General features: G+C 46.6%; 1 protein-coding gene and 1 long non-coding RNA gene across 2 annotated transcripts; both read right to left on the bottom strand.

Moving 5' to 3' along the window:
- Nucleotides 1-2,359: 2,359 nt before the first annotated feature.
- Nucleotides 2,360-10,605, bottom strand: LOC137213151 (uncharacterized). The gene is made up of 4 exons (XR_010937803.1): nucleotides 9,787-10,605; nucleotides 7,844-7,976; nucleotides 7,467-7,652; nucleotides 2,360-6,474 (listed from the first exon to the last, which is right to left on the bottom strand). It is a non-coding gene; the product is annotated as an uncharacterized lncRNA (long non-coding RNA).
- A 1,287-nt stretch (nucleotides 10,606-11,892) lies between these two features.
- On the bottom strand, nucleotides 11,893-16,859 carry RPL26 (ribosomal protein L26). Its single transcript, XM_067714267.1, has 4 exons — nucleotides 16,713-16,859; nucleotides 15,742-15,914; nucleotides 14,471-14,611; nucleotides 11,893-12,064 (listed from the first exon to the last, which is right to left on the bottom strand). The coding sequence occupies exons 2-4, from the start codon at nucleotides 15,907-15,909 to the stop codon at nucleotides 11,936-11,938; spliced, it is 438 nt and encodes a 145-aa protein (XP_067570368.1). The 5' UTR covers nucleotides 15,910-15,914; nucleotides 16,713-16,859; the 3' UTR covers nucleotides 11,893-11,935.
- Nucleotides 16,860-17,500: the final 641 nt, after the last annotated feature.

Raw genomic sequence — 17,500 nt, 5'->3', positions numbered from 1 at the left:
TCTTTTTTTTTTTTTTTTTTTGGAGGAAAGGACTTGCCTGTTTGGCTGGTCATCCTGGGTAGAGACGGAGCTCTGTGAAAGCTCCCTAAACTGGACGGAAAACAAACCCCTTCCCCCATGCCCATCCTCTCACACACTTTATCACAATTGGGATCATTATTATCATCATCCCCATTTTACAGGCGAGCTTTGAGCTCAGGGGATTTGTTCAAGGTTACGTATCAAGTTTACAGGCTTGAGCCTGTGGGAAAAAAATGCTGCAGGATCCTCACTTCACTGTTAAGTCAAATCATCTTTAGTCCATTCTCCATTTACTTTTCCTAGTAAAACTGAGTTCCATAGGCCACAGAACAGAATCCCAGAGATTAGTCTTAAAAAATGTTAAAAAATGTAAGTCTTCATAATTAACAAAAGGAGCCTCAGAAAGATATGGCAATATTCCCTCTCTCCTGCGGACGATGTGGAGGGAGAGACACTGTTTTGCATTTTAAAATTAAGCCAAGGGGAATTCCCTGGCGGTACAGTGGTTAGGACTCCGCCAAAACAAAGCCAAATATTCTGGTTGGACAAGGTATTAAATTAAGATCTTTCTCAAGAACTGATATTGGAGATTTGTAGGAATGTTTGTAACTGGTAACTCATTTTTTCTGTCTTCTGTTAGAATAAATCTGCCCTTGTAAGTATCATTTAAACAGGAGGGTTTTGTAAGTCTTCTAAGACTTTGGAAATTGTTGCCATACCTCATAAAAACTACCTCTTAAAAAACTGTCACACTGATTGGCTCCTGCTATATGGGTTGAACTGTGTCACCCCAAAGATGCTGAAGTCCTAACCCCCATCTCCTGCCCTGTACCTGTGAATATGACCTTATTTGGAAATGGGGTCTCTGCAGATGATCAAGTTAAAGTGAGGTCATTAAGGGTGGTCCCTAACCCACTATGCTAAGGGGAAATTTGGACACAGAGACAGACACGCACAGAGGGAAGATGATGTGAAGACATAGGGAGAATGTCATCTACAAGCCAAGGAACACCTGAGGCCACCAGAAGCTAAAAGAGGGGCCTGGAACAGATTCTTCCTCACAGCAATCAGAAGGAACCAACGCTGCTGACATCTTGGTCTCACACTTATGACCTCCAGAACTGTGACACAATAAATTTTTGTGCCACTCAGTTGGTTACAGCAGCCCCAGGAAATGAAAACTGCTGTCCTGAATACAGTATAACCATTACTGTAGTTCCTTATCAGTCTATCTGTTAAAACAAGACAGTAACACTAAACATTTTTCTCCTCTCCTCCATGCATGGCAGAAAAAATAAAAACCCTCAAATAACTTGAATCTGTTTCATATAAATGGACAGCCCTGATCTGATTACAAGTCCAGTGCACTTCCATCCCACCACAGCTGCACCAGGGCACAGCTACCTGTTTGTTTTTCTTCTGCAGTTAACCTCTGCTCTTTCCTTTTGGCCACTCTTCTCATTAATTTATAAGTGCTCTTTTAAAAATTAGGTTCTGTGCACAAAGAATGTCGCCTGCAGTATCAGTAAACAAAGGATGTTGTGACCATCAAGTCATGAGTCCCTGCAGCCGCCCACGACTGTGCACGCTGAGGAGAGTCAGGATGGAGAAAAACAGGATACTGGTCCCTAGTTAAGATGCGTATCAAAGGGATAATTTCAATAAGCCCAGACTCTTGCATCTTCCCATACATAGAAAAGTGCTAAACTCATTAACTTGAGATGTCTGTTTTTTTAAAAAAAATTAGCAGTAATCTTTTGATGTTCGATTACCTGTTTTGGGTTTTTTTTGTTTTGGGGTTTTTTTTTTGTGCCAAAACTGCTATATATCCTGGCTCTTCCCTTACCTCTTTGGACCAGTCCCTCAGAGCTATCTGAGAAGCTGTATCCTGGGCTTAAGTCCTCAGTAAGTCTGCTGAATAAACCATAATTCTCAACTTTTAGGTTATGCATTTTTTTTCAGTTGACAGTCCCTTATGTCTGTTTTAGATGTTGCAAATATTTTCTTCCAGCCTGTCATTTACCTTTTTCTCACTTTTTTTAAAGGTATTATTTTTCATAGATATTTAAAATTTTTATGTAGCCAAGTATAGTAACCTTTTCTTTTATGGCTTTCTCCATTCCAAGATCCCCCAAATCTCCTTTTCCCCCAATATCTTTTAGTTTTGTTTTTTATATTTAGGGATCAGACTTCATTTTTTTCCAGTTGGATAGCTATATGATCCAGCACCGTTATTTTTTTTTAATTGAGGTATAATTGACCAGCACCATTAACTGAATAATACAGCCCCTCCCAGTTGTGAAATGCCCCTTTTATCATAAATTCCTAGAGGCATGGGTCTGTTTCTGGCCTTTATTCACATTCTGACTTCATTTGCCTTTCTTTAGCAACAGGCCACAGAAATGCATATGCAAAAATGCTGCAATGGCCCAGATGGTGGCCAAGTGTAGAACGCAGGTTTGCTTCCTGGGGGTTACCACTTGGTCCTCTGCTGCCGTGCAGAGTTGCGGGGGTCCAGATCTTCCAAGTTTTCAAGAGGTGCTGGACATCCAGATTTTTATATGAAATCTTCTGTTTTGAAAGTGGTGGCAATTAATTTTTTACATTTAAAAAACATTAGGTGGGGCTCCCCTGCTGGCGCAGTGGTTGAGAGTCCGCCTGCCGATGCACGGGACACGGGTTCGTGCCCCGGTCCAGGAAGATCCCACGTGCCGCGGAGCGGCTGGGCCCGTGAGTCATGGCCGCTGAGCCTGCGCGTCCGGAGCCTGCGCTCCGCAACGGGAGAGGCCACAACAGTGAGAGGCCTGCGTACCGCAAAAAACAAAAAACAAACCAAAAAACACATTAGGTGGACGAAATATATTTGCAAATTGAAAGCAGTCAGTTCTGTTCCAGATGCTGAAATGTGTTAATGTAGAGTAAGGTTGGACCGGGTCTAGGTGTCCACTCCCGCTCTCTCCACTGCGACCCTAAGGACCAAAGGAGGAAGACAGATGCAGCAGCTCCGGAAGCCTAGGTTATTTGTAGCCACCCCCGGGAAAGGCAGTAGTGTTGTGCCTCATTTCACCTCCCACCCACACGAGTTGATGATGTGGTTCCTGGTTTGCTCCGCAACCAGGAAGTCAGCATGTGGGGAGGGCTGACAACATCAGTCGAGTTGGGCCTCCAAGGCCCTGCTAGCCTGAGCGATACAGAAAGGATGGAACGTGAGGTGCTGGCCAAGGATAGAGCAAGATTCTGGTCCCCCCGAAACAAGTTGGAAAGTGATATCATCTCCTTTCTAATAATAATGTAGCCTTCCTGGATATCCAGCTTAACACTGTTTAATCAGCAAAGGAATGGCAACGGACAGAGATCTCCAAAGCTCACAAGGAGGATAAGACCTGCTGATAGCAAGGACAACTCACATCTAGAACTTCACATGCCTTATCTCACCGTCTTTCACAAAGACCCCATGAGGTAGGCGGCATCAGCACTGTTCTTGCCTCTTTCAGAAGAGGAAACCAGTGCCAGGGGCAATCAGAATGGTTTTGAGATGCAGGAAGAATGAACGGGAGAATAAGGGACTGCAGCCCCCTTCTCCTTCCCAGTGTCCATCTCTGAAGAATCATTTGTTCACTCAGCAAATCCTTTCTGAACACCTCTGATGGGCTATGTACTCTTCCAGGCCTTGAGAATACAGCAGTGCACAGATCCTGGGCATTACTCTCCCCTTTACTCTGAACTATGACCCAGACTGGCTTTTGCTCTATTCTTCTCTGGTTGGAGCAGTGACCTCAGGCCAACTTTTGTATTTTGCTCCGGAGTGCTTAGTTGTTTCCCTGCTACTAGTCACTTCCTGGAATGCACTGACCCTTTCCAAGAATACATGTTGTGCCGTGCCTGAGGTATAGAAAACTGGCAGACTCAGACCCAAATCCCAGCCATGCCTTAATTTTGACCTATTTTTAAAATATGTTTCAGACACATCACACAATAATCCCTGTGGGTGCCATTCTGAGAGCGGGCATGGTACATCAGGTTTCTCTTGAAGCAGGCAATCTCTGGGGCATGTTAGGTCAACCTCTTTCCTTCTCGTTATTTGTCCTTCACCTACAACTTTTTCTCTGATGCCCCCATCTTTTGGGTTATGTGTCTAGAAGCAGGAACAGGCACTAGATATATGTAAGGCAGTCCCACCAGCTCTACAGGCTTCAGACCCTATCAGTTCATGTTCTGCAGGCTAACATACTCTTCCACTGACTGTAGTTGGTAGAACTGCAGCCCCCCAAAAAGATACGTCCAAGTCCAAACCCCTGGCACCTGTGAATGTGACCTTACTTGGAAAAAGGGTCTTCACAGATGAAATTAAGGATCTTGAGGGACTTCCCTGGTGGCAGAGTGGTTAAGAATCCGCCTGCCAATGCAGGGGACACGGGTTCGAGCCCTGGTCTGGGAAGATCCCACATGCCATGGAGCAACTAAGCCTGTGCGTCACAACTACTGAGCCTGTGCTCTAGAGCCCGCGAGCCACAACTACTGAGCCCGTGTGCCACAACTACTGAAGCCCACAGACCTAGAGACCGTGCTCTGCAACAACAGAAGCCACAGCAAGGAGAAGCCTGCCCACTGCAACAAAGAGTAGACCCCGCTCGCTGCAACTAGAGAAAGCCCACTCGCAGCAACGAAGATCCAATGCAGCCAAAAGTAAATAAAAAGGATCTTGAGATGAGATCATCCTCAATTAGGATGGGCCTTAAGTCCAATGACATAGATTTGGTGTCCAACAGTGTCCTTGTAAGAGACAGAAAAGGAGCACACAGACAGAGGGGAGAAGACCCACGTGCAGACGAGGCAGAGACTGGATTTGTGCTACTCTAGGCCAAGGGATGCAAGGACTGCCGGCAGCCACCAAAGGAGAAAGGCATGGGATGGATTCTCCCTCAGAGCCTCCAGAGGGACGAACCTGCCAACACCTTGATTTCAGACCTCTAGCCTCCAGAACTATGGGAGAAGAAAGTGCTGTTGTTTTATGCCTCCACATTTGTGGTAATTTTTTATGGCAGCCCGAGATCAGAGACCCAAGTTGCTTTCCCCCTGTGAGCCAGGACTACCATGGACAGCTTTTCTGAGAGTGTGGCCTTCATTCCTTTCATCTGGGGCCTTGGCAACAGTTCTCAGGTGGCTACACGGTGCCCAGAGGCAGGTGTCTGTTCACCAGCAGAAGAGACCTGGGGCCCCTTGGGAGGTGCTGGGCTCTGCAGCTTTGGGAGGAGTGGAATTGACGTCCTCGTCCATGTCAGATCGGTCTGCTCCAACCTCAGCTCTTTCTTCCTGCCTGATCCAAAGGCTGCTTTCTAGCTGTTCTTCAGCAATTTCTAGTTCTTCTTCTGTTTGTAAAACAGACACAGTTTCCCGGGGTAAGTGTGAGGAATAGAGTCCAAATTTGGCTTTACAACCAAACATCGCCTCATATGGACTTTGCTGCAAGGAAACATCAAAGGCCTGATTCCTCACCAGCTGCATGAATCGCAGGCCTTCAGCCCAGTGATGTGAATGGTGACTCTGCATCCAGGCACTTAGCATGTTCTTGACATCACGGCTTGCTCGCTCCAGGGAGCCCTGGCCTTGGCCAGGGTGGTACCTACCAGGGACAATCTTTAGGTCTGGCCATACCTCATTGAGCTCATTGACAACCTGGTTTGTGAACTCCAAGCCACTGTCAGATTCTAACATCGTGGGTGTACCAAGAATTGTGAAAATATCCAACAGGACAGAGACCACCTCATGGGCCTCTTTGGCTTTTAATGGCCGTAAAATAATAAACTTGGTCAAGTGGTCCTGGTAATACAAAATAAACTTGAACTCACCATCAGCATTTGACTGCATGTCAAGGATTTCAACTTGGCATCTGGAGTCAATGTCCTTAAATGGCATGGGCTTGGGTGCGAGGCCTCTCTTGGATACTGGGTTCTTCTGGTGGCACTGTTTACACAGAGTCAGATATAAGACAATGACTTCTTTGGTGATGTTCCCATATTTTCCTTGAAGCTCCTTGAGCATGCGCGTCCGCCCGCCATGGCCAATACTGAGATGTGTGTCATGAAGAATGTCAAACAGCTCTTCCTTGTGTACATAATACCGTATTCGATCTCGTTCTCCATGAGTAGCCTCTATTAGTTTCTCTGTGCCTTGTACAGAGATCACGTCATATTTTGCTGCACGGCGATAATCACGTGATGACTTCCTCCCCTTCTCCTTAGCTTCTTTCACTTCCTTTATTGTTTGAAAGTACTTTTCTTTGGAAAATACCTTGCTGTTGTAACTTTTGCTTTCCACTAACTTTGTCACGCTGATGAGAAACTTTTCTCTCATGTTACTTACCTCCTTTTCCATTTCACTTGGATTTGAAACCCCAGGGGGATCATTTCCAGCTCTCTGTGGCATCATGGAGAACTAACTGGAAGAAGGATCCTAAGAAAGGTAGAAAGAAACAGAACAAGAACAAAGAAACGGAACAAGTCTTCCATCTGGAAGACTTTCCCTCTAAAGTTCCTCATTAACTCTTTCATCTGATTTTTGAACATATGGAAGAAAGATTACTAAAGTAATGGTATAAAGCAATAACAGAATAAAGATAACTAGAGGGACTTCTGTGGTGGCACAGTGGTTAAGACTCCGTGCTCCCAATGCAGGGGCCCCGGGTTCAATCCCTGGTCAGGGAACTAGATCCCACATGCATGCCGCAACTAAGAGCTCGCATGCCACAACTAAGGAGCCCACCCGCCGCAACTAAGATCAGGCACAACCAAATAAATAAACAAAGAATAAAGATGACTAGAGGGCCCACTGGGCCCATTCATAACCAGAGCATGTCAACAGAATTTTAAATCAGCAAGATATATATACAGATATGTAGTAATTTTTGACTTTAGGCAAACAGAGTAACTAATAAAACTGTTAGCTCAAACAGTGAAACCTATTAATTCGTCTTTGCTAACTGAAGAGGAGAGGATAAATGGAAATGCCTAAGGCAATAATAGGCTGATATCTCGTCCTCCATTCCTTTTAAAATAATATAAATGGGAGAACGTTGCTAGAAGGAACCCACATAACAATAGTAAGTTGTGAACTTGAAGTTAGCACCAGAGACGGCTTTTCAGCTTTCCCACAATCAACTTAATTTCTTGTGGCTGAAGAGTCTGTCCTCATTTTAGGAGACTCAAGGAGAACGCGGTGGGATTTTTTGGGGATTTTTTTGGCCGCACCACGTGGCTTGCGGCGGGGTTGCAGGGGGAGGGCAGGGGGGAACCTTAGTTCCCCGACCAGGGATCGAACCCGGATCCCCTGCAGTGGAAGCGTGGAGTCCTAACTACAGGACGGCCAGGGAATTCCTGGGATATTTTTAAATGATGGTTTTCCCCATCGATTGTACACAGGATTAGTAAATGAAGACAAGTCCTTACGCTGAGGGACTGGCTTCTTGCAACTGTCCAGCATTGTGCCCCTGCTGCAATCCTTCTGAGAGGTCTCTTGACACTTTCAATCTCTGGTCACATCCTCAAATGTCACTGCCTCCCGAAATGACACCAGCTGCTGCCACAGGGACGGTTCTGTCTCGGGTCCTGGGCTAAGGAGTAGCTGCAGCAGGACTAGGAAAGAGACAGTAGAGGTATTGGGAACAAAGGCGTGCCCACATGCATGACTGAATGTCAGTCATGTGAGTACTACACAAAGAAAAGATAACAGAGGGAGAGGAAAGGTCTCATATACAGCAAGATGAGTCCAGCTACGTGGGTGAGGAAGAGGGGTTTTGTCCTCCTGGGAGGTCTGTAGGCCTGACCTGTTTTGACACTGCCGGAGCTGGAGCCCACATATTTCCAGAACGAAGCAGAGAGTCCAAGAGAACTTGAGCACTCCAAGGCCGGGAGACACTTTCAGGTACAGGCTTGGTGGTTCTGACGAGGCAGCAGGGCCTGTTTCAAGAAATGAAAAGATTACATCTAGGGACATAGAGATATGTCAGGAGATTATCATGCCAAAGAGATACCCCAAATGGAGTCCACACTCCACCAAGATTGGAGAATTCCTCCGGAAGAGAACTTGATACTCAGGTGTCTAAACCGAGGTTCCTTAGTTAGAACAACTATGGAACACAGGATGGTGATGAGGCCAGGGGAAGAGTTCATGTGATGATCACAGGAATTCCAATAATCTTAGGAAAACAAGATCCCTGAGATGCCAGCCATCAGATGAAGAGCTGAGGGGTAGGGCAGAATTCTGAGAAGCAGAGAAAGATGGAAACATTTAAAAAATATATATATATATATATTTTAGTATTTATTTGTTTGGCCATGCTGGGTCTTAGTTGTGGCACACAGGATCTTGGTGTGGCATGCATATGGGATTTAGTTCCCTGACCAGGGATGGTACCCGGGCCCCCTGCACTGGGAGAGTGGAGACTTAACCACTGGACCACCAGGGAAGTCCCGATGGAAACAATTAAAAGCTCTGAGCAAGAGTCTCAGTTAAGCTGAGCCTGCTTCCAGATCCTGAATGTCCTCCACTAAAAAGGCTTCGAATTCCCTCGACTGGCATCACTGGTTAACCATGGAACATTCCTGATTCTAAGGACACTACTGACTGTAAAACCACTGACATAATGACAATTTTCTTTTGAGAGGAAAAACTGAGGCCCTATATTAAATGAACATATCCAGATGTGTTTTTTTTTTGCCACGCTGCACGGCATGTGGAATCTTAGTTCCCCAACCAGGGACTGAACCCGTGCCCCTTGCAGTGGAAGTACAGAGTCTTAACCACTGAGCCGCCAGGGAATTGCCCACACATCCAGATTTTTTAAAGGTGAAAAATATGCATTTCAGGATCGAAGAAACAGAATGTTTATAATATGCTCTTTAAGCCTGAGCTCAAGACCCTCAGTGCAAACTGACATTTTTAAAGGCTCTGAGAAGTCCTGCAGTAAATAAACCAGTCTGTTTCATCCACCAGTCCCATATAATCATTGACATGGGGCTTTGTTTCCCAAATAATATGTATTACCATCCCACAGTCCTTAGAAGAGACTTGAAACCACAAGATATTCAACGGGATCCAGGAGCACCTTCCAGACTCCTCACTGAAACCAGCATCTCTCAGAAACTGGCTGCACTGGCTGCTATCTGAGGCCCTTCAAGGAACTACACGGGAAGGAAAGGCCTCATCTCCATCCAATAAAAGAATGAAGAAGACACGCTAGAAATAGTTTATAATCAAAAGATGGAAAAATCTCAGTCTTTAATATGAGAAATGGTCCTTACCCTATACCATGAAATTCTAAAGCACAGCCCTAGGGTCACATTTGGCTAATAGACATATGTTGGTTAGTCTACCCAGTTGTTTATTTTTAAAAATTGAATGGTTTACCTATATTTACAGACTGGGGAGTTCATATAAAAATCTAGGTTTCTGGCTTTCATGAAAAATGGGACGATCCAGTCATACTGGGAGCTTTGCTACTTGGCAACAACTGGCTGGAGTAGAGAGGCAGCCACTCCCTTTAGACAGTCTACACTCTGTTTCCCACAGTCTTTAAGCCAGCTACTAACTATTCACCTTAGCTGCCCACCCCTGTAGTTACCTGAGTTTTCAACACCTGTTCTAAAGCAAAAGGAAAGAAACGAGGCCCCAAAGAAAGATGGCCAACTTCCTGGTGCGATCTGTGCTGGTGGGCTGATAAATGAGCTTGTTTAGAGAAAACTGGAAAGATCTTCCTTCCTCACCCACCTGTGAGTCTTTGCTTTGGCTGTCCCGGACCTGGAACAGGTTCTTCCAAATCACACCCAGCTCAAATCAGCATCCTTCCTGATGCACTCCAGCTGACTGCCATCTCTCCCGCCTCTGAACAGCCTGCACCACTCACTGGAGCGCTTTGCATTTTCAGTCGACTGGTTCAGGTGTACAAACCTAGAAGGCAGAGGCTGAGGCTTCTACCTCGCTGTATCCCCTCAGAGGGCAGATGAATACAGAGCTGAGACGAAAGATGTTCAAAGGGCATTTGTCAAACACTTGGCTTACAAGTATAGAAGAGAGGCATTGCAGAGGCATTGGTAAGTCAATTTCTGACGCTATTATTTACTGTGTGAGTAGGCTGGACAAAGTTACTGAGGCTTCATTTTCCGCAACTATAAAATGGGGAGAACACCACTCTCCATCACAACGAGTTGTTGGGAAGACTCGGTGATAATGCAGATAAGGACCTGGTTCGGGCATCAAGTCCTTTGTGCCGTCCTGGGTTCCGCGGTCTCGGCACCACCGCGCCAGGCTCCACGCGGGTTCCGCCTGCTAGTCGGGCCCGCCCACTCCTCCAAGGGCGGCCAACTCCGGGGGAGGAGTGAAATGAATGAGCCAGGCCAGCGGGAAGAGAGGCCGATCCGGGTGGTTTTGCAGGAGAGGGAGGTCCGGAAGGGAAAAGGAATACTCCAGGGCCGCTGTGCCTGGAGCCCGCCCCACCCACGGCTGCGTCTGCCAGCGCCGCCCGATCCTTTCCCGGCCGCGTGGGTCCGCGGCGGCTGAGGCCGGTCGTGCCGGCCGGAAGCGGCTCCGCGCCGGCCGGAAGCCCCGCCCCCCCGAGGGCCAGTCCGCAGACGCCGCGGCGGGAAGAAACCTTACTCCGTTTCCCGGTTACGAAGGCTGTGTTCCGGAGTCCTGCCCAGCCTGCAGCGTGCTCGGCGGAAGCTGCGGTGAGTGAGATCACTGAGGTGATAGCTGGGGCCGGGCCCAGGTGCGACCCTTGGCTAAGCCAGCCACTAACTCAGGTCTCCGGCGGCGGCAAAATTGGTCACCTATTTCCACACGTTGTCGTAAAGGCTCCAAGATAAGTAAATGCTCGCCTCCAGCCTGGAAAGTAAACCCCATTCATCGTCCTACACGTTTAAATGCTTAAGTCTAGAGTGAGGAAGGTGTTGCCAACAATTACTCTGTGCACGGAATCGCTTAATCCTCTAGGAGAAACTGCATTTTAGGTGAGCACTTTTTGCTTCAGATTGTAAGCTAAAGATTCGTTTTGGTCTAACAGCACTCACACAACATCAGTGCAGAAAACAAGGTTGTAAAGGGGGTCCTCGGATATTCAGCTTTACCCCAAAGTGCTGCTGCCTCTGTAAAAGAAAATCACTATTTTATCAGTCCCGATCTCGGAATATTGTTAGAAAGCATTTCAATCATTAAAGAACTGATGCTTGGGACTTCCCTGGTCGCGCAGTGGTTGAGAATCCGCCTGCCAATGCAGGGGACACGGGTTCGAGCTCTGGTCCTGGCAGATCCCACATGCTGCAGAGCAGCTAAGCCCGTGCGCCACAACTACTGAGCCTGTGGTCTAGAGCCCGCGCTCCCCAGCGAGAAGCCACCGCAATGACAAGCCCAAGCGTAGCAACGAAGACCCAACGCGGCTAAAAATAAATATTTTTTTTTTAAAAAAAGAACTGATGCTCAAAGTTGGTTAAAAAACCAACTCTCGGGGCTTCCCTGGTGGCGCAGTGGTTGAGAGTCTGCCTGCCGATGCAGGGGACACGGGTTCGTGCCCCAGTCTGGGAAGATCCCACATGCCGCGGAGCGGCTGGGCCTGTGAGCCATGGCCGTTGAGCCTGCGCGTCCAGAGCCTGTTCTCCGCAACGGGAGAGGCCACAACAGTGAGAGGCCCGTGTACCGCAAAAAAAAAAAAAAAAAAAAAAAAAAACCAACTCTCTCTAAACAGTACTTTTCATTACTGGAATCAAGCCACAAGATAAGGGTAGTCCGCCCCTAGATAGCTAACATCACCTGAACTTCCCTGAAAACTGACCCACCGAAATCTAGTCAGCGTCTCAAAGCACCACACATAAAAAAAGACTCTTCATTTTAACAGTTTTTAATGAAAGTTGTAAACAAGATCACTTCACTCCTGCATCTTCTCAATTGTTTCTTCCTTATATTTGCCCTTTTCCTTCCCTACTTGGCGAGACTTGGCTTTACGTTCGAGGATCTTTTTGCGGTCTTTGTCCAGTTTTAGTCTGGTGATAACCACCTGCAGACAAATAAGAAAAAATGCTCCTGAGCTTTAAACAATTACCAACACAGAACACATGGGAAGCCCAACATTCAGTGCCATTCCCCACACCTGTGGGAGTGGATGCCTAAACACTGAAGCGCCAGAAATGACTCTTTACCCCCAAACCTGGCTTAAATTTAAACGTTCACTAATGCTCAGCCAACAAAGGAGAAGGCAACGTGGCACTGGTGGTTCTTCTCACGTCCTCTTCTGTGCTTTATTAGAAAATCAGCTTTTTCTACTGCAAAACGTTTCGGCTATTCCACTCCTCTCAGTTTTACAAGCTAACAAAGTCATACACGTTTTTGTTTCTATAGTAACGTTAGTACCACAAGGATGGAAATTAAATGTAGCCTTCACACATGCTTCAACCTGCAAAACCTTTAGTGAAGTCATAGAACAGACCTTATTCCAACAGACTTGTCACTAAAGACACCCAGATTATGATAAATTTTAGTCTTAGAGAGGAAGGTGAGGGAAGGCAAAGACAGCACTGAACAAGGTCTGGAAATATAGCATAGCGACCAAAAGACAATCTCCACCGCCATGGAGGTTATATCTAATATGAGATGGAATGCTGGAGGACAGGGGCTAAATCATAATCGAGATCAGGCAAAGCCTCATGGAAAGGTCTATATTTGAACAGAGACCTGATAAGAAGGGTAGAGTATTCCAAACAGAAGAGCAAGCACAGAAGTCCAGAGGCAGAAGAACTTCTAAGTTTAACAGGTGTGTTTCTCAAATTTGAGTGTGTCTGGAGGGCTTATTAAAATAGACCCCTGGGTCCCACCCCCAAATTCTGCTTCAGTAGACCTGGGAACAGAATGTACAATTCTATGAAGTTGCCAGGTGATCCTGCCAACCAGCAGACACACTGAGTAGCATGGCTGTAGGAACAGTAAAGAGGCCAGTGGACTAGAACACGGAGAGTGGAATAAGGTGACATCAAGAAGTAGCTGGTGATGGGACTTCCCTGGTGGCGCAGTGGTTAAGAATCCGTCTGCCAATGCAGGGGACACGGGTTCGAGCCCTGGTCGGGGAAGATCCCACGTGCCGCGGAGCAATTAAGCCCGTGTGCCACAACTACTGAGCCTGTACTCTAGAGCCCACGAGCCACAACTACTGAAGCCCGTGTGCCGAGAGCCCGTGCTGTGCAGCAAGAGAAGCCACCGCGATGAGAAGCCGGTGCACCACAACGAAGAGTAGCCCCCACTCGCTGCAACTAGAGAAAGCCTGTGCGCGCTGCAAGGAAGACCCGATGCAGCCAAAAATAAATAAATAAAAAGAAGTAGTAGCTGGTGATCAGTCTTGTAGGCCACTCAGATGGTAACAACATTCTGGATACAATGTGACAGCAGTCAACAGGTCTTATCGACTCATGTGGGGTGTATAATAATGACATTTTGGCCTGAGCCATTAGGACAAAGCTGCCACACACAGTGACAGTAACAAACTGCAAGAAGGTTCAAGGATAAAACCAGGAGTTTAAACATGTCAGGTATGAGATACTGATTGGGTATCCAAGTTGACATGCAAACTAGTCAACTGGATATTGAGGTTTGTCTGGAATAAGAGATGAAGATGAGCCACAAAGAGGGAGATCAACTGTCAAATGCTGCATTAAGTTCACAAAACACTAAGAACTGGTCACTGGATTGGTGACTTTGACAACGGCTCATCTAGTTGGGGGCAAAAATAAGACTGTAGTAAAGAATGGGAAAGTCTTCGCTCTTAAGAGATGCACACTGACGTAATTAGAGGTGAAGTGCCACGATGTTTGTAATCCACTAGTGGGCAGGGCAAAGGGCAAAGAAAATGGAGGTTGTGAATTCTAGGTGAAAGATATGCAACAGCTGTACTAGTCTTGCAACTTTCCTGTAGTTTGAAGATTAGATTTGTAGTGCCAACCCAAGATCTTAAAGAAACGAACACCTCATTATCTGAATAGGCACCAAGCACATTTATTACCTTTATATTAAACATATTTTTTTAATTGAGAGAAATTAGACAGCAGTATTGGAGAATTCACATTAAAGTCCAGGACATGAGAATCAGACCATTATCTTCTATTTTGGCTTAGATACCACTATCAATGGGATCTAGACCCTGAGGTCCAGATTTTTTCCATTTGCAAATGACTTAATACCTACTTTGCAGGGCTGTAAATGTGCCTTACTGTTTACTCAATTCTGTTTAATACACAGGGTATCAGATCCATATTATCTAAAAACTACCCAATTTCCTGTATTTTAAGATCTATTCATTTTTAGATTGATCGATCAGCTTACTAATAGCTTTTAAGGAAAAGGTACATTAAATACACATACAAAATAACTGTTAAAATTTCCTTCTCCCCTCTCAAGCATTCTTAAAAACACCCACCTTGCTGGGGTGAATGCCCACGTGGACAGTTGTGCCATTAGCCTTCTCCCGCTGCACTCGTTCAATGTAGATGACATACTTCTTCCTGTAAACCTGGACTACTTTGCCAATTTGCTGCCCTTTGTAGTGCCCTCGTACAACCTAAATGCAAATTCAAAAATAAAAGATATATGTGGTTAAAAGAATATTAAACTTGAAAATCAGGAAACCTATGAATCAGGTAAACATCATTCACGTTATCAGATATACAGGATCTTCCAGTTTTGAAAGACCTAATCATTAATGGAAATGTGCCAATAATTCTATCTCTGGCTTCAATTAACCTGGAAATAAACTATGCTCCATATAAATCTACAGTGATGGACAGTGCATCCTACAACTGATGACCCACCAGCAGTGGTGGGCTTGTTAAAAGGTTAAAAACGAGGAACAAGCCCACCTTGGTTTTTTGTACCGAGTTGACAAGGAAACTGTCACTCCATCTCGAAGGGAACAACAGGCCATAAATATTAAATTCACAACCCATTAAAGGGCCCAACTAAGTGCCAAAGAGTGGGCAGCAGCTAATATTTAAGGAAACATGCCACTTCTTTCCCTGAGGTTAACTAACATCGTTCTGTACCCGCAAGTCCCAACGACCCTCAGCTTGCCAAAGTGCTTCTGAACAGATGTTTCTTCCCAGTTGGAGAAAGCAGAGACTGCCTCCAAAACCTACTGGCAATTTTAGCGCCAGCACAGGAGCGACAAATGGCTATTCATCTCATGAAACGCTGGTAACATGTCAGCTGCTTTAGAGACTGCTTGAATCTTAATCACTAGCTGCAAGTTACAGCTAAGAAACATTAATAGACATTTTCACTTAAATAGACTTGACAACTTATTTACTGGTACTCTCAAACAATCATATGAAACTACAGCTCACTTGTAACATATATGGATTTTGATTCAGGCACAGAATTGTTTACTGGTCCTCAAATGCCTCTCCAATGCCCAAACACACCCAGAAAAAGATAACTCCAAACTAAGCTTCTGGTTCCAAACCCCCTTTCTTCTGTTTAATTATGACTGCATCTGACGCCTGAGACAAATGATTTTCACCAAAGTGTAAAGGTGAAGAAAGCTACGTGCTTTTTGTTTAGTCCCCAGCGCAACTCCTTTTGCAATGCTGTTCTGGGAGCCAATGTCTCAGATGTATCGCTCTCAGAATGCAATCCATCGTCTGTGCCTAACGTGCGGGATATTCGCCAAGATGACCTGAACACGGCACATACCTGAACTTCATCATCCTTCCGGATGGGCATGGATCGGACATTGTACTTCTGTCTCAGCTCTTTAGAAAGAGGGGAAGACATAATTTTCCTGCGAATGTGGGAAGGCGCATTGAAATGCCTTTTCCGGTTCTTGCTTCGGTCAGAAGTCACAAAGGGATTGAACTTCATTTCGGCTAAATAAAAAGTTAAAAGAGGTGTAAACTCTTAAATGACCAAATCTCAGTTTACAAACAAGTAACTGCAACAATTTCATCTGGAAAGTTCAGAATGCTCACAAAAGCTGTCACATTCTTTAACTTCATCAAAAACTGCTTGTAGTGAACTGCTTTACTGGGATGTTTTCTGTATTTGCTTATGGAACAGAAGAACGTTCCATTACCAACACACCTGTTGTAATTAAACTTTTTGTTTACACTCTCAAACGGCATAACCACTGCGTAAGAAAGCTAAAACAGGCCTTATATTTCCGCTGAATTAGGGCAAAGCAGACTGACAATTCAACATCACATCACGTTTTAGAAAGACCAACCAACGTTAATCTGAGAACTTCAGCGTGAACACATTTAGCCCCATCCCAAATGAATGAAATCAGGCCCTCATCCCGAACCTGGAAAATGCACATAACTCGGGTCCAAAAAGCCTTCCAATGGGCGAGCGCCGTCTGAAAGTTCAGTAGATTTACCAAGAAGTTATCCTGAGACCATTCTTTAGGAAACTACACTGCCCAGACTAGACTCCATCACCATAGGCCCTCTCCCCTTCAGCTCCCGTTTCGAAGTCCCCAAATCCTCTTTCCTCCTCCCTTCCCCACCCCGGCGGGCCTTGAGCTAGGAGAAAGGTCGAGACCATCCTGGCCCCCCTTCCCGGCTGCTACTCGGCCACCGGAACAGTATCGGGGCCCCCGGGGTCGAGATACACCGTGCCCGTGAACGGATGGCTGCGGATTATACGCGTTGTCCCAGCAAACTCACCCGTTGGCGCTTCAGCGATGGCCACAAAAGGGAAGAAATCCACACACAGCTTCCGGTTTTGTAAGTTTCCGGAAGGTCTCGCGAGACCGATGTTTCTTGGAGCGAGAGAGGCGCAGAGTTTGAACGCGGACGGAAAACTGGGGAAGAAATTGATCACTAGCGTCATCTCGTGGCTCGGAGGGGAACTGCAGAGCCCTTCTCCAGGTCCTGGTGCCTTCCGTGGGAGCTCTGGGTTCTGCAGCTGCATCCTCTGGGAACGGTGGTTCCCGGCCAAGTGGCGGGGGCTGCTTGGGGTCTGACTGCCCCGCCGGGTGTTGAGGGAGCTAGCGGCCCCAGGGACCCGTGTCCCTTCACTCGAACACCGGGCAGCGGGTACTCCCTTAGCCGGGAAAGGGGAGGTCCTATATTTGACCGCCAGGTGGCGCTGGGACTCCGGCCGGCCGGTCACCTCGGTTACCTGGACCCCGGGCCAAGGGCGTGGGCCTGTCGAGTGTGCCTGACAGGTAACCAGCCAGCTCCAGCCCGGCGCCCGCAGCCGCCCCAACACCAATGTGTGTGCTGACTGCTCCGCGGGGCCCGCCCGAGGTTCGGCTCCCGCCGGCGAGGGGCCTTCCGAGGACTGGGGCCGCGGGTCTGCCCCCGCCCCGCGGAAGTAGGTCTGAACCCGCGTTTCTAACGAGCTCCCAGGTGATGCCGAGGGTGCTGGTCCGAGACCACACTTTGAGGATAGCGGCGTGAGGAAGCTTTTCCACGTAGAGAACTGTGACCTTTTCTTTCTTTTTAAAAAA

Source organism: Pseudorca crassidens, chromosome 19, assembly GCF_039906515.1.
Source record: "Pseudorca crassidens isolate mPseCra1 chromosome 19, mPseCra1.hap1, whole genome shotgun sequence".
Taxonomy (NCBI): domain Eukaryota; kingdom Metazoa; phylum Chordata; class Mammalia; order Artiodactyla; family Delphinidae; genus Pseudorca; species Pseudorca crassidens.
The sequence above is the reverse complement of the archived record's forward strand: the minus strand, read 5'-3'. Positions and strand labels throughout refer to the sequence as shown.

Bases quoted from the DNA above. Each gene is read 5' to 3' on its own strand.
- RPL26 (XM_067714267.1), bottom strand. From the start codon at position 15,909: ATGAAGTTCAATCCCTTTGTGACTTCTGACCGAAGCAAGAACCGGAAA. The intron at 14,612-15,741 runs GTATGTGCCGTG...ATTTGCATTTAG, and splicing joins GGAAGGATGATGAAGTTCAG to GTTGTACGAGGGCACTACAA. The intron at 12,065-14,470 runs GTGGGTGTTTTT...ATTTGTCTGCAG, and splicing joins TGGGCATTCACCCCAGCAAG to GTGGTTATCACCAGACTAAA.